This window comes from Nesoenas mayeri (genome assembly GCF_963082525.1).
Source record: "Nesoenas mayeri genome assembly, chromosome: 14".
NCBI classification, from domain to species: domain Eukaryota; kingdom Metazoa; phylum Chordata; class Aves; order Columbiformes; family Columbidae; genus Nesoenas; species Nesoenas mayeri.
This window is the reverse complement of record NC_137556.1, coordinates 9,358,972-9,374,957: the sequence shown is the minus strand read 5'-3', so window position 1 is coordinate 9,374,957 and position 15,986 is coordinate 9,358,972. Positions and strand designations below refer to the sequence as shown.

The following is a 15,986-nucleotide window of genomic DNA, read 5'->3' as shown; positions in this document are numbered from 1 at the left end:
AAATAGCTTTCCCGAAGTAAGCGCTTAGTTTAATGGGAATGCTGATTCCATTTAATTTGCCAAATTCAGTATTTTATGTTATTTAGAGCTGGTGTTTCCAGACACTGCTAACATTATAAAAAAAAATCACTGAACTGCACTCGTGATGGCACCAGGTCTAGTTTCCTTTGAAATCTTAAGCACTGTTAATCTTCTAGTTTAGGATGCTGAGCCAGTTATCTTCCGTGTGCACTGGGGCGTTTGTAAGAGGTCCAAAAGTACCTGTGCATTGTCACCCGACTGGTTAAATGTTTCTAGATACTCTGTCATCCTAATGCTTAATTAGTATTGGCAAAAGAACTGGCTTATGCCGATTAGTGTTCGCACCTTGGGTTGGTACCATTGAACAGAAATAATCGTTCCCCTTAGTTTTGGATATCTGTGTATAAACTTTGAAGTGAAGAAATGTCATCCAGTGTATGTTTCTCATACAGGTGCAGCGAAGATGGTTTGTAGCTGTAGAGTGTGAATTCCCACTCCAGCCACTCGCAAATGTAATAGTGAAGCAAAAGAAAGCTGGATGTGGGAGGTAGCTTGCCTAGACTGGAAAATGAAGCCTACGCAAGCTGTAGAGTGGCAACAGCCAGAGTCAAAGTAGAACCAAAACCACTATTAATCCCCACAGCATAAAACCACCACCAAAGCCACTGAAAAGACAACTATTCTTTGACTCAATGTCATGCTGCTTTTCCCAGATGCTCAGTTCAGTTGCTCTTTTGCGTGACTTTCCAGCTCCTGTGTGTTGGAAGACACATAGTCTGGCTTTTTCTCTGCCCCATGTCTCTGTGTTTAGCAGTATTTTCCTCTAAAACCATCCTGAGAGGTCTCTGAAGTCCAGCACAGTCAAGACCTCAGGACTCTGAATAAGAATCCTCTGGCTGATTGAGTTCTCAGGGTACATTCAGGTTAAAAAAAAAAGGAGCAAATAGGTGCTTTGGTGTTCTACAATTTCCAGGCAGTCTGCATCACATTATTTCAAAATATATTGTTCTTGTTAACTGCCTTGCAGAGCCACATGTTCAAGTGTGCTATACAAATATTTCTTTAAGCAACATTTTTCAGCTCTAGTTAAGTACAAACTGAATGGAAGATCTGGATTGGGATTCTCTTAATCTGCTCATTTTCTGCTTCTAAAGGTAAGTCTGAGACCGCAGTTTCGTCGGCTGGAAAACGTGGTTGTAAGTGTCCAGCTAAAAGCAAAACATTGCAGCAACTGACAGTGTATAACATTGAAATGACAAAAAAAAATTCGGTCTAAAAGTTCATTCCAAAAATTTGGAAGCAGGCAACCTGTCCCAGCGGAGATACCTTTCCAGCTAAGACATTTTTTTCACTACTATCTCGAATTTGTGCTGGATACCTGGAAATCATCTGCTCTTTTAAGGGTGGTGAGAAGCCAACATCATGGGAGTGTCCCATTTTCTGAGTGCAATGGTCACCCCTGGTCTAGAGCAAGCGGTTGCTGTTGGGCAGTCCTACAGCGAGCAGTTCGTGTGAATGTCTGTTGAAGGAGCTCTGCTCTAGGAGAAGACTTAAAAATACTTTTGTGCAAGAAATGAAGTCACAGATCTATAGAAAATGATATGAGAGAAGCATGGTGTGAAGTTATCTTCTGTCCAGACTTTTTGCTTTGCCAGCCCGAATGTTTCCTTTAAATGTCTGTGACTGGGGAAACTGCTACCAAGCCAGACCAGCTATAGCTGCAAAGCAGGTTTACACCAGGTCAATCAGTTGAGTATTTAATTAATGAACTCTCTGTTGTTGTTTGAGTGGTTGCTGCTGCTGCGCTGGAGGGAAGAGAAGCAGGACGAGAGTGATAAGGCAGCACATGCCCAGGGGATTCACGGGTTGCTGGGTTGTTGAACATCACTGGAACCCACCAGGCTCCTGCTGGAGGGAAGAGTTGGTTTTGGTGTGGGACAAAGCTGTCTGTTGGACAGGTGGCATCAGCTATGAAAGGTCTCACTGCTCCTAGGTGGAAGTGATGAGTTGTTTCCCTGGCCCAGAGGAAGAAGAGTTAAACCTTACTCAACACACAGGTCCTGATTCAGTAGAGCATGCAGCTATGTATTTTAAGCATATGGATGCTTTCTGAAGCGTTATGGGAGCTACTCATTTTTTGAAAGCAAATTAAGAGCTTCTCTGAACTGGGGCCGCCCCACGTCTCACAGCATTGTGTCTCACATTTCTGGTGTTTGTCTTGTCCTTCATGTCTTGTCCTTCATCAACCTCCAGGCTGCCGTGAGCCACCAGGCAGGAGGCGGCTGCAGGGCTGGGAGTGTCCAGAGGCTTTTTTGGAAAGGCACATTGAGAAAAGGGGTTTGCTCTAAAGACACAGTGAGTGATGAATTTGTGTCAGGGGCAGGCATGTGACCGGCAGAAGGTGAGGAGGGGAAGGGATGGAGTAGACATTTGTGACCATGGGTGTCATGCACCTAATGAACCAGTTACAAGGGATAAACGCCCATCAGTCCCTTTTCCTGGAGTGCCTGTGGTCAGGAAGTAGATTTCATGTCCATTTGAATTTTGGCCCTGGTGAAAGATAATATCTCAGATGTTTTCTATATGTATGTTTCATACATTGGTTAAAATGTCATTAACAGAACTTTCTTCTGCAATGGAAATAATTCTAGGTATTGATGAGAGCACCACAGGGCATGCATAAAAGCTTTCCCAGTAAATCAGCCAGCACTCTGAGCACGACAGGTTCTTCTGGGGTATCACTTCAACTATCAGGCTGTGGGGGAAAATAGGATTATTCCAGGGTTATTCTTGAACACTTAAATAAAGTACAGTAGGCTGCAATGCAATATGTGCTTTATCAGATTCTGAGGTTCTTTCCCAGCAGAAATTCTTAGACCAAACTCTGTAACTGATAGCTGAAAACAGTGTTGTACTTAAAAATCATTAAGAAATGCCTGATTTGATAAGACTTGGTTTATTCAAAAAGGGCTGAGATAAACACACTTGAATTTATTCTCACTTTCTACATTAGAATAATGACAGCAGTTAAATTTGGTTAAGAGGAAATAAAAAAATGGCCAGCTCTTGAGGAATAAAATATTTAAGCCTGTTATATAGTATTTTAACTTACTTGAGCATAATAAAGCATGGTAACCAAGACAATGCCATGGAAGTGTTATCAACTGTGCAATTCCTGTGTAAAAAAAGGTTTGCAAACTGGCTTCCATGTTTTTTCTGTGTATTTGAGGGTGAGCCTGTATAACTGCGTTCTAAAACCTTTTCATTGGGATTATATAAGTACATATATATATACACACAGCACTTCTGCTGTACTCTGCATGTTAATTCTTAATTTAGGGACACAGCACCTGACACCACTTGAACCCCATTTTTCTGATAGGTGATCCACTAGCAAAAACTGAAACAAAAATAGGGTTTGGGACTCTGTTTCTGAATAGCTGCAATTCAGTTGGGTGTTGAGCTACTGGGTTTTTTAAAAAATTAAGCCCTTTCCCCACTGTTTGTGAGAAATAAATAATACAGTTTGGGGGGTCATGCAGTAGGATCTGGAATTCTGCTGTAACCGCAAGCTTATTAGAAATCAGTGTCTATAAAATAGCATGTCAGGTAAAAAGGTTAAGCAGAAGCTTTTAAAACAAACATCGGATAGTTAATAATTTAAACCAGTGGGTTTTGCCAGTGATCAGCGTTAAATCAAACTGTTGCCGTATTGATAAACCACGTTTCTAATTGTTCTAGGTTTATATAAAGACGAAGGGATAGGGATGTTGTGCGTTGAAGCAACTACTGCTATGAAACTGTGTTTTATGGCTTTCAGAAGTTATCTGCTTCTTGAACTGAACTTGGAGAGCTCTGCTCTCCCCTTTCATTAGTTTACATACTATTAATGATATTTATTTTCTCTCCTTCCTTCTCTCCGTCCTGATTATTTTGGTGTCATGCCGTGGCAAATAATTTCCTTTGTAGCTTAAGAACCTCGAAAACAAATTCCTTGGGTACTTAGTGTTTCACAGAACTGGTAACTTAAAACCTGCTCAACGATGCAATAAAACATCAAAACCACCCTTAACAGAATCACAAACAAAAGGCTAAATAAACATGTTTAGTTTTCTCCTCCTGCCCGGCAGGACTCCTGCTGCATTACCCCGCAGTTTCAGCAGCAGTGGAGACAAATGGGTCTGGAGAGTAAACTCATATCCTCAGCATGGAGCCGTTAGGTAAATATACTGTGTTTTTTTTACATTTGATGCTATGGTTTCATAAACATGGGTAACAAGCTCCACCAGATGCCCAAATCAGAGATTGTTGTTAATGCAAATATCCTTGTATGGACACTGAATGGGTGGATGATGACATTTGCATACATATAGAGCTTAATCTGGAATCACAGGGCAATTTTTTTGCACGAAACTGTATAAATTTGCTAAAGCATTTTCTCTTTAGTTCATCACAAAGCTTTTTATTTACAGCTATTCAGATTTGCATACAGCATCTTTTTGAGCACTCTTTCCCTGTGATGCAGCCTGTTCCTACAGAGGGTCACGTCCCTTGACTGACACGTGGCAGTAACGCCGCATCCCACAGGGCTCCCGGTGCCTGATGCCGTTGTAATTCCGAGTTTCTCTCTAATCTCAGACCGCTTGTGTCCTCCACGGGCTTCTCGCTTCTCTGAGCGATCTGTCGTAAGGAAGAGTAGCAAAAAAAGAATTTTTCAGCTGGCAGTTGATGAAGAGCACAATGAGTGTCACAGTCAAGAGCAGAAAGAAAAACAGGATGATGTAAGTCACCAGGTCTGGCTTATTTATCTCCCCTTCTTTTAACACCCTGGCTGTCGACATGTAAAAAGCAGAGGAGCTCACGGGTCTCGGTGTGCCGCTCAGGTAGGGTGTGTTGGTCTGAATGATGAGGTGAGCTTCGGTGGCACTGGTTGAATTTAGCAATTCGCTATACATGTTCTTGCTTATGTTTCCTCCACGGTAGAAGTAAAGCAGAGGAGCAAACGCAATCAGTCTTTGGCATAGGAAAGGAACAATGTTCCAGTTTGTAAGAGGCTGAAAGCCAGCCGCATTTTGTCTACATTCATATTAATTAACTTGCACGGCTCAGTGACTTTCTTTCAAATCTTCTTGGCTCATATTTAAAGCATTTATCCACAAATATTAATCAAAAATGATACAAATACCTTGTGTCCTGGCCCTCGTTCCCCCAGCACACCTCTTGTAGGGTAATGTGCTGGATCATCTGCTGGTCAGCTAGGATGTGCTGGGAGCCCCACGAATCTGCTGGAATCCCCAAGAATCTGCTGGGAGCCCCGAGAAGTCGCTCCACGTGCATGGGCAGAGGCTCCCCCAGCCCAGCCTGGTGCTGGCAACCGGCAAAGGAGCCAAGACTGTCCGGCAGCGCTCACTGCCCACCAAGCGAAGGCACAATGGGTTTCCAGCTGATTTTCCGAAGTAGGGTGCACAAAAGTCCAGGATTAAACGGCATCTGCGGGGAGAGGCAGCTGCTGCTTGGAGGTCGAGCTGAATTTGCCGTCGCGGTTCTCTGCCTCGGGAAGCTCTCTGCTGCTGAAATCCTGGTGCTGGGAAGCATTAGTTGAGTTTCTTAATCCCACTTCAAGGTGTGCTGTGGAGGTAACTAAGAGGCTGAGCTTTCTGTTTGAGCTTTCCAGGCACTCCTTTCGATTGCTTTGAGAAAAATAAATTAGAGGAAAAAAAAAAAAAAAGGACCAATGTCCTTTTGTTTAAAAAAAAGAAACACCAAAAAAACCTCGCTGTGAAGGGGAGTGAGGGGGTCAGTGCTTTGGAAACCTCCTCTCTGCCCGGGGCTCAGCCGAGCTGCGAAGTGGGACTGTGCAGGGTTCTGTCAAATGTCACTTTTCCCCCCCCGACAGAAGCTCCATCGCGGGGTCACTTGCTGCCATGGGAAGGGGAGAACTGCGTGGTTGTGCCGACCAGCTCCGCAGCCCGTGTTGCAACTGGCAGTGACACGATGCTCAAAAGGAAGAGATCCCCTGATAAATCCCTGTGAGTGCCTGAGGCTCTGGCTAGAGGTTTTGAGCTGGGGGAGGGGAGCAGAGAATGGGACAAAAAGAAGAAAACTGCATGAAAACCTTGCTTTCTTCCTCATATCCCTATTGTTAAAATCTAGAGTAATCAGAAAATGTCTTTTTTTTTTCTTCTTCTTCTGTATGCTCCTCAGCACCCTCTCCAGCCTGACAATTAGCATGTTAATTTTTTTTTCCCCATCAAATTGCTTTTATGCCGCTATTAGCTGCTGGCTGCTTGCCAGCTTGCTCTCACAATCTCTCGCTCCCATGCCTCAGATAAGTATTGTTAATACTTTTATTTTAACGCATTGCAACTTGTAAAAAGGGGCAGAGGGCATGGCTGGTGAGAAGAGGGGGGAAGAGAGGAGAGGGTGAAACACGTTCTCGAGCCCCAGGGTGCTGATCCAAGCAAACGTTAAAGCTGCTTTTGATGAGATATTGCAGCCAACAGTCCTGGGTGGCTAAATGTTTCAATTAGCATAATAAATGTTTCTGCTGGGAAAGGGAGAATGGAGAGGAAAGAAATCTTCTGGTCAGTTTGGTTTAAATAAAACAGAGTCTCTGCTAGAGAACAAGAACCCCTGGGGCCCTGGTCAGCGTGTCCCTCACCTCCTGCTGGGCTCCAGGTGCTCCAGTTAAACCCCTTGTACCTCCAGCAGCTCTGCTGGGGCGGCCCGAGGCTGTTACACCCCGGGGCACATCCTGCTGCAGCTGCCCTCAGAAAAGCCAAAAAAACCACTACCCGCGTGTTTACCTGCAAGTCTTGCGGACCTTTTGAATTCAGAAGATCTTCTTCTAAGGCTTTCCTGGTTGTTGTTTCTCTAGTGCTTCTTTTGTTTGTGTGTGTGGGGTTTGGTGGGTTCCCTGCCCACAGAGCCCCAGTAGTTACATCTACTTACTCTGGGTTCAAAGAACAGGACACGGAGGCGGGCAGCCAGCACGGGGGTTGGAAAAATCAACAGAGTCATAAAAAAGCCAGTATAGTTTGCAACTGTTTTACCTACGTGTCTCCTTGAAAACAAAGAGTTTATGAGAAGCATCACAACATAGATGTCTGGTAGACTGGATGTCTTCCCAGAACCATCCTGTTTGCAGCTCTCTCCTCCCTGTTCTTGAGTTTAACCAAAGTTTGCATCATTTTTTATTTATTTAGTTTATTGTTTTTATTAGTCTGCAGGAAAAGCAGGAAGACCTCTGGGGACTGAGTCCTATAAATAGTGTGGACAGTCTTGATGTTTCACATACTTTAGCAAAAAGTCTGTTATAAACAGCTTCTCTGCAAATCTAACCAGCTCAGAGGATGCACATGAATGTGATCGTCGTGGGGGCATTTTGTCCCTGCAAAGAAGCGTGTTTTTTGATAGCCCTATGGTGTTTTGTGTGATGACTTGGAGTCAGGCTGGGCAGAAGTGGAGGAGAAAGGTTCTGTCCAGGTGACTCCTTGCTGACTGTGTGCTCATCCTCCATCTCCCTCCAGCCCCCAGGGATCATTCCCCGGAGCCATCAGAGGCATCCCTGAAGGTGGATGGGACAGTCACATCCACGGGACAGTCACCTCGCTGCTGGGAGGGGACAAAAAAGCTGTTTGCTCTGCCAGGTCAGTGCCCCTGTGTGACCTCGTGTGGCTGTGTGCCCCTTCCCTGCAAACACAGGCTGTCCCATCTCAGCCTCCTCTTTCCACCCCTGTTCGTGTGCGTGTTGTATGCAGACACAGAGCTGGAATCTTTATTTATATTTTCCCTTTTCCTTCTGCAAAACATTATCTCTCATTCTGGGAAGATTTGTTTTCTGCCCCAAAGGTACCACAGTTCAGCTCCAGTTGGGAGCTGTTGCCCATGGTCACGGTCCAACCAGCTGGCACTGGGATAAATCCTCAGGGTGTTTTACAAGTGCTCTGTGTGGACGCAGGTGAGGGAGTGCCCCAAACTCCTCCTGCTTTTTATCTGGTGGGGGCTGATACAGAAACTGATTAGAAGCCCTGTGAGTAAACTAGATGTGTTTTCTGCAGTGCTGTATCCAGGCTTAATCTCAAAAACGCTAAATTGTCATAAATAATACTTAATTGCAAAAGTAAGAGCCGATCCTTTCCCTTGTTCTCCCTATTTTGCAAGAGCATTTAAAATCTTCAGTTCTTTGTAATTTTTCCTCATTAACTTCTTATTTAGTAGCTCTGTTGTTATTGTTGCTGTTTCGTTTGTTTGTTTGTTAAAAAAAGCACAAAACATTTCCAGCATTTAATGGCTTGTTTTGTTAGTTTTTTAAATGTGCGCTGACAAAGGTGCTGCAAGGACAAATGTCGAGCCTCTAGACACTGGCTGGAGTTTAACAATAATAACATTTTTGGTGTTGCATCTTCCTGGCATGTTTGGAAGCTGGGTCAGCATCGTCAGCCATGGTGGCATCATTGGGACAACCCCAGGGCCTGCTCCTGTCTCATCTCCCTTGTGGTCACGTCTTCCCCCAAGTACATTTAAGAGCGGGAAGTTTTCTCTTGTAGGTGTTGGAGCTTCCTGAAGCCCCAGCTGGCCCCAAAGGGTTTATCTATGGTTGCTGCGACTCAGTAGCAGTTCTGGCCTGAGCTTGGTCTGGTCTTGCCATAAATAGTGAAATAGTGGCATAAACTATCCAGAGCAGAAAGAAGGAAAAACAGAGCCTGTGACCCTCAGCACCACTGAGCTTCTGCTCCCTGGGCTGGCACAACGATTGTATTTGCTTTAACAACCCTTCAGCCAAGCTACCCCCAAACACGATGCAAATCTTAGAGGGTGGGAACTGCTCAGGGTTCAGCTGCGCTCTGGAAGGCTGGAGCCTTTCCCCATTTCCAGACTGGTAAATAATGCATGACCTCTCTCTTATATGCCTACACAACCCCTACTATGATAAATATCAACTGATGGAAATGAAAGTGGAAAGAAACATTATCTTTCTCAGTAATGCAACCATTTACAATCTGTGTTACGATCCTCCTGCACTTAGGAGCAAGCAGCAGACAGGCGGATGTTTTTATTAGCAGACCAGAAAGCAACAAATCACAGGCTTTAACTTTCCAGTGACACAAAAAAGCAACCTTAAAACCATACAGAGGAAAGAAAATAAAAATAATATACAGAGGTTATTCCTTTTTCTAAGTGCTCTAAAGGAAAATACCTATTTCCAGCTGCCTGAGAACCAGATATTGAGGACCATATTTTCAAATGTGAGAGAATAAAACTAAGCATGAGACCTCTAATCCAGGGATCTTGCCTTCCGTGCTTAAAATATGGGGCTGGATGCCTGAAGATATTGGCCCAAGTGCAGAAAGGTCTTGAAAATATTTTGCTTCAAAAGAGATTGTGTGTGTTATTTAAAACCATCTTCTAACCTTAGTTTTCTTGTGGTGTGTTTGCAGCAGCTGAAGCAGAAGAATTTAGAAAGTTTCCAGATAAATTTGTGAAAAAGGGAGCTTGTGCGCATTTTATCAGGGTTGCGTCCAAATCCTTTGTTCTCTGGTTTGTGAGAAGCATCGTGATTCATCAAGGCATGCCCCATGGAAGGATGGGGAATAAGCATCCTGCACCTCCTGCCATCCAGGTAAGCTTTGGCACTGCTTTGGTGGATGTAGGGAAGTAACTCTGGTGAACGGCGGCAACATTCCAGCCTCCCTGCCCTCCCATCACTGGTCTAGCATTCTGCAGCAACTCCACAGAGCTTCCAAGGGGTCTTGCTGTGTTTGGAGCATCACCCAGAGTGAAAAGTTTTGTGTCCTTGTATGGTAGATATGTGGGTTCACTGTGTCCTGAAAAACAAACATAGAAGGGAAAGCACAAGTGAGCTTCATGCATCTGGAGTGTGTGGGTGATGCTCCAGGAGATGCAGCATCAGTACATCCACACGTGTACCACATGAGCAGGAAGGTGTTCTGGAAGTGAAAGCAAAAGGTGTAATTGTAGAGAAAGGTTGTCTTTGTACCTCCTTTACACTTAGACAACTCATTTCTAGTCATGAGGTTTGTGAGGTGAGCTGGCTCTGCAAAAGGAGCCATTGACGTGGATGCTGTGCTCTGTGACAGGCCAGCTCTGGGCAGGAGAAATGTTTTGCCCAGGTCATCAGGTGCGTGTCAGCACGGTCCTCAGACAGACACAAGCTGCTGCTCTGCGGGCTCCTGAATGTGTCAGCTTGTGACAGTATTAGTCCCATTTCTGCAGTGTGACCATGCTCCTGGGGCCTGTGTCCTGGTCCAGCCTGTCACTGCCCAGGGAGATGTGTTCAAGAGCAGCTACATGCATTAATAGGGCTACAAGCCATAGACAGTGTCTATATTCCTGGCATTTAACTCTAATTATTAGGAGTTGAATTTTAGTTAAGAAGTGACAAAGTGTTACAGCTCACTGAGGTTTTAGTTTGGAATACATTTTGCTCTTGGTGCCAAAGATCCCTATGAACCTGCAGGATGTGTAAAAGGCAACGTCTGTCCCATCCTGAGGACACTCTGGGGGTCAGAAGTGGATTTGGGGAGGCTGTGGGAATTGTGCTTTAATCTATCTCCTATGCACATCTTTTCTAAAAGAGAATAGAAGGAGTTATTCTTCAGGCTGCTGAACAAAACACATCCCACTTGTCTATATAACCCTCCTCCTGCCTGTTCTACTGGTATGCTGTAAACTTTATGTTTAACCATAATCAGCTTCATTGTAGGGAAATTCAGATCTGGAAGGGTCCTCATAAACTTTTGAGAGTGTCGAAGTCTCAGCTAGAAATCCTCCTCCTCTGGCATTGCCCTGCTTTTCACTGCCTTAATTTTGCCAGCATTAGGCATTTGGGATGAGGCAAGGATGATTCAGGAAACTTCATAGAGCATCAAGGGGTTCTTTTATTAGTAGAGCCTGTCTTTATTCATGACTTCTTTCTTGTACAACTCTCCTGTTTGGTGTCAGAAATTTTTCCTCCTTTCTTGCATGCGTCTGAGCATGGTCTGTCAGTGATGGGAAGCTGTGGATGTGTCTGTCAGACAGCAGATGACAGGTTAGGTAGACAGGGTTCCTCTTTCTTCTCTCATTATTGATTTTTGCCCCCCCTCCCCCCATTTTTTTTATAGTCTATGTTGTTTGTAAATTTTGAGGGATATCAATGCCAAGTGATGAGGGTGAGTTTTTAAATCAAGGTGATCCCCCTAGACAAACATATGGAAGTTTCTTTTGCAGACTGGGAGCAGTCCCACCTCCCTGCCTGCCAAGCCTGGGCATCTCTGTGATCAGATTCTGTGCAACAAGGTGTCTATTTTTCAGCCCCTACCCCTTCCCTGTTTGAAAACTGAACTTGATAATCCTTTACCCTGCAGGGGTTCGGAGGATTAATTACAAAGTGGTCTGACAGAGCGAAAAAGACTAAAGAACCATCTGAAACAGGGTGGAAGAGGGAGCCGAACCCTGGGAGCAATCGAACCAAAACCTTAATAGGTGTCGACACTCTCTGTAGAGTTAAACCTTCATCCCATTGCTCTAACCCAGCACCTCCGCCCAGCCAGGCAATCCTCACCTCCGAGCTGTGCTGGGGTTTGCTGAGCATCTGCCTCCCTCCTTATGTGAGTTAATGAAACAGATGCGTTGCTCAGGGTTGATTATTTATTGTTGGTCTCAGTGTGAGCTCAGCCTGCTCACAGCATTAGCTCAGAGAAACAATGATTGTAGAAACAGGGCTGACATGCAGGTCTGTGGGTGCTCCTTGGTGGTAGGAACAAATTAGGAAGCAGCACATCACTCTTCTCAGACTGGGTATAAACTTAAGAGTTTTAGATAAACTGTATTTTGGGAATTACCAGATTCTCAGTGTGGCTGGCTACCACTTTAGGGCATATTTCCATTTATGACTGAAAAAAAAAATAAATTAAAGGAAGATTGAACACCATGTTCCTCAGCAGACCAGGGAATTGAGGGGTTTAATTGTTTGTGTACTGCTTGATAAGGAAAATCAATTTTATAATTTCTCATTTGGCATTCATAACAGTCTGACTCAACAAATCACATCACTCGTTGTTTTTAACTCACGGGTCTTTTTGGTGTTAAGATAGAAACCTCCTATAAAACATGTGGAGCACCTCTGGAAGCAGGTGGCCAGCCCATGGCAGGGGATGGTTAATCCTCAGTAGAGCCAAGGTTTCCACCAGCCGAACTCTTGTCTCCCAAACTGAAGGCAGTCACCTGTAGAATGGCAGAATAAAAGAATTTGTTTCAATTTTGGCATATTAAATCCTTCATCAAGAAAAACAGCCTCTTCCCTGTTTCTGCAAAACCACCTGCAGGTGTACAAGGAAAGGGTGAATTTGTAGTTTCAATTCCTACATCAGCACTGACCTGAAAGATTTGCACTGTTCACTGAACATATTTGCCCAAAAGGGGTGAAAAAGGCTCACAGACATGTACATCAGGCTTCTGTGTCTGTTCAGTTTGTGGTGGAGCCTGAATCCTGGACAAGGACTTGATCTATATTAGCGCTCTATATTTAGGCTCCATTCAGTTGTATAAGTGACTACAAAATGTCCCTGCCTACAGCAGGACAGCCTTGAATCAGATGAAATAATTCATTTTTTTTCATGTTTCAGATTTCTAAGGCTCCCCATAAATGTGGAAGCACCCTCTCCTTGTTTCACTGTGAGGTTGCTGGTCAGGCCTTTATGGAAAACAAAGTTTGCTATAGGTTATTTGTGCATTTGTAGAAGACGAAAGAGGAAAAGCCCAGATGCCAGAGGGAAATGGGAAAGGAGATCTGTGAGCAGCAAACCAAGCCAGCAATGCCTGCTGGAGGGAAAACCACTCTTACTCATCTTCTTGCTTCTCCTTCTAGCACAGCTTCACCTTGTAAGTCTTCTTCATCCTCTTCATTAACTTCATTCGGTGTCTTTGGTTCTCATTGCCTGAGATTGTAATTATTATTAGTCAAGGCAAGGGAGCAGCTCATGGTTGCCAAGTGGGATGGGATTGCACCACGCTGGAACATCTCTTGCTTCAGGAAGCCTTGGAGAGATTCTCCATCGTAGGGTGGTGGCTCCTCTGGGAGTACGTGGCATCCTGGGTGCTCACTGGCCACCACCAGCTGTAAAATGCCCTCAGCAAAGATGATCTGAAACTTGTGCTCGTTGGATACACTTAGAAAGAAAATCTATCAACATGTGGCAAGGGTTATTTTAATTATCTAAAACCTTTCTTCTGGAACACCTGCTCTTTCATGGAGCAAACAAATTGGTGTAGTTTCATTGCTGTAAGTTCATGGAAATAAATTGGAAAAGCTTGATAAACATTATCAGTTAGGGTAACAATATTATCTTTTTCACATCTCTAACACTGGTCATAAAAGGAAAACTGCATGAAGCAGAAAGCAAATAGAAATACCTCAAATCTCAGCCCCTTGAAATATTTGCAACCGATGCCCCCTCTTAGTAAAATAAATCTTCACCTGTCTTTTGACTTTGCAGATGAAAGCAGTGTTATCAAGTGCTGCCTCTTTTTGAAAAGGTGCAAGAAAATGATGTTACTCGGTCATGTTCCTTGCCTAGGTAGAAGTAAATACATTCCTATTGTATTTTAATTAGTTCTGAGCCTATGCTGGTGAAAAGGAGGGTATTGCTATTAAAATTCATGTTTTATAATCCGTACAGCTAGTACAGTCTCTGAGAACAGCAACCTGAAGAACTTTTAACTTTGGTTAATAGTGGAATTATCTAACTCTTGCTATCATTTAACCCATTGATAAAGTTTTAAGTAGATAAAGGTTTTGATCATAAAGAGAATTTTTTATGTCGAGATCTTAAAGAGAAAGGTTGCAATCCTTCTCAAAGGCTACAGCAGGTTAGCCATTAGTTATGAATGCTTATTAATTATAACAGATTGTCTGCCGTAAGATCTCTTGAACTGAACTTTTGAACTGAACTTCAGAAGGGGAATTTTGATAAATATAGAAAGGACTGTCCCTTTCACAATGCTGGGGTTTTCTCTCTTGTGGCATCTGTATTTAAAATTAGGCAAAATGACTAATGAAGTTAAGAAATGAATTCTTTAGAAGATCAAAGTAATAAAATTATGTTAATTTCCTTTGAGACAAAACTATGAATTAGAACAAAGAGATTTTTTTCCATGTAACTTTTTGTTGCATTTTGAAACTCTCTGGTTGTTCTCCAAGACAGTCCTCTTTTGTATTTTGCTGTAAACTAATTTGTTGAAGTGTCAGGAACCTAAAAAGATATATATCTAGGACAAAACCTATCAAATATTCTTCTTAACATATATTCTTTTTAAGAACCAAACACCCTGTTCCTCCTTAATAAAACCCAGAACAGTCTGTTTGGTTTAACAAGGAGCTCTGCTGGTGTTAGAGTATACAAAATCCACGTTTGCAGAAAGAGGGGGATAAATCTTGGTATTTTTGTTTAGCATTTATACTTCTGGTTTTCTCCACTCTGAGCTGCCTCAGTCTTCTCTCTTTTGTGCGTTGATACTCTTTGCTGAATGTTTATAGGGTATACTTCAGCTGAATCTGTTGAAATCAGGCTTCCCAAGTGTGTTTTTGCACCCCCATCTGTTTTAGGGGAATCCTGGAGACTGGGGAGGGTCAGAGACATTTGGCTGTTGAACCTCAGGAGTGCAGTTGCTCTGTGGGCACAGCCAGGGATAACCGCATGCTTGGGATACAAAGAGATTTGGCTCTGTGGTTTTTATGAGTTTTGTTGTTTGTTTGTTTGTTTTGCCTTTTTTTCTAGTTTTAACTGGAGTTTTTAACATTTCCACTGCCAGAATATGCCTGGAGCCATTATCATTGCTTTGCGCTGTCTAGTATTGCATTTGTCTGGAATATCACAGATCTATGTGGTACCCACTCGGTAGCCTGGAGGTGCACATCTTTTCAGTTACTGACAAATTTCCATAGAAGTATTTTTCCCTTGGGTATTTTAGAAAAAAATCGTAGGATGAAAATGTTCCATCAATATTTTTAATAGATACTTAGAGAGCAAAGTGTTTGGACATGATTGAAAATACTGCTGGGCACCTATTTGCATGTGTAGGTGCCTAAATATCTGAGGAAAAACGACCATCTGGTGCCTCTGGACTTAGCTCCTCAGAAAATATGTAGGCCACTGAAATTAAGGGAATTTAGGCCGTTATGTTATGTTATGTTATGTTATGTTATGTTATTTTTTATTATTTGTTCAACTCTTAATGTCTCTATCTCTAATGTGCAGAAGAAGAATATACAAAGACTCTGAAATGTTCTGCTACCTTTGTACTGTCTGGATGTGTTATACAGATAACATTATGGAAGATTAGCAGAAAAAAACCATATTTTGTACAAGTATTCTGCCCTTCTTTTAACATACATATGAGCTCTTACTCTATAACATAAATAATTGTTTATCTGGTGCTTAAGTAAAATTGCAAAATACTTCTAGATCAATTAATTCCTGAAATAATTTTGAGCTACCTCAAGGTGCTTCTCCTCCTTAAAGATTTTATTTTTCTTTCATCCTTTTCTAATATAATTTTAGATTTGAGCATTTAATTTATGTGAAAATCCTCGGTTGGCTATAAGAGAGGATTTGGCCTCAGCGTGCTGCAATACAAACCATTTTTATGTTAAAAACTGAAGTTAATTGTTCTTTATGCATGCCTTTACTCGGTGCACAAGACAGAAGCTGTAATACCCTGATGTAGAACATTTTCTGGCCTGTGCACAGTGTGACCACTGCAAAGCCACACAAAGTCCTGTAATTCAGAGCTAAAGACCATATTTTTGCCAGATTTGGTAGGATGTTCTTCCAGAAGAGATGTGGGTAACTCCCAGTGAGTGACTGTCAGCATTTTGGGGTTTGTAATGTTTGGTCACTAGACTAAATGAACACTGAGAAACACTAGAAAAAAAAGCCACTCCTAAACCAAGAAGTTGTTCC

At 42.9% G+C, this 15,986-nt stretch overlaps 1 protein-coding gene across 1 annotated transcript; it reads right to left on the bottom strand.

Moving 5' to 3' along the window:
- Window positions 1-4,655: 4,655 nt before the first annotated feature.
- SMIM32 (small integral membrane protein 32) lies at window positions 4,656-4,976 on the bottom strand (the record flags this gene model as incomplete). The annotated part of the gene is made up of 1 exon (XM_080353330.1): window positions 4,656-4,976. One exon carries the CDS (start codon window positions 4,974-4,976, stop codon window positions 4,656-4,658), a length of 321 nt encoding a protein of 106 aa, XP_080209456.1.
- Window positions 4,977-15,986: the final 11,010 nt, after the last annotated feature.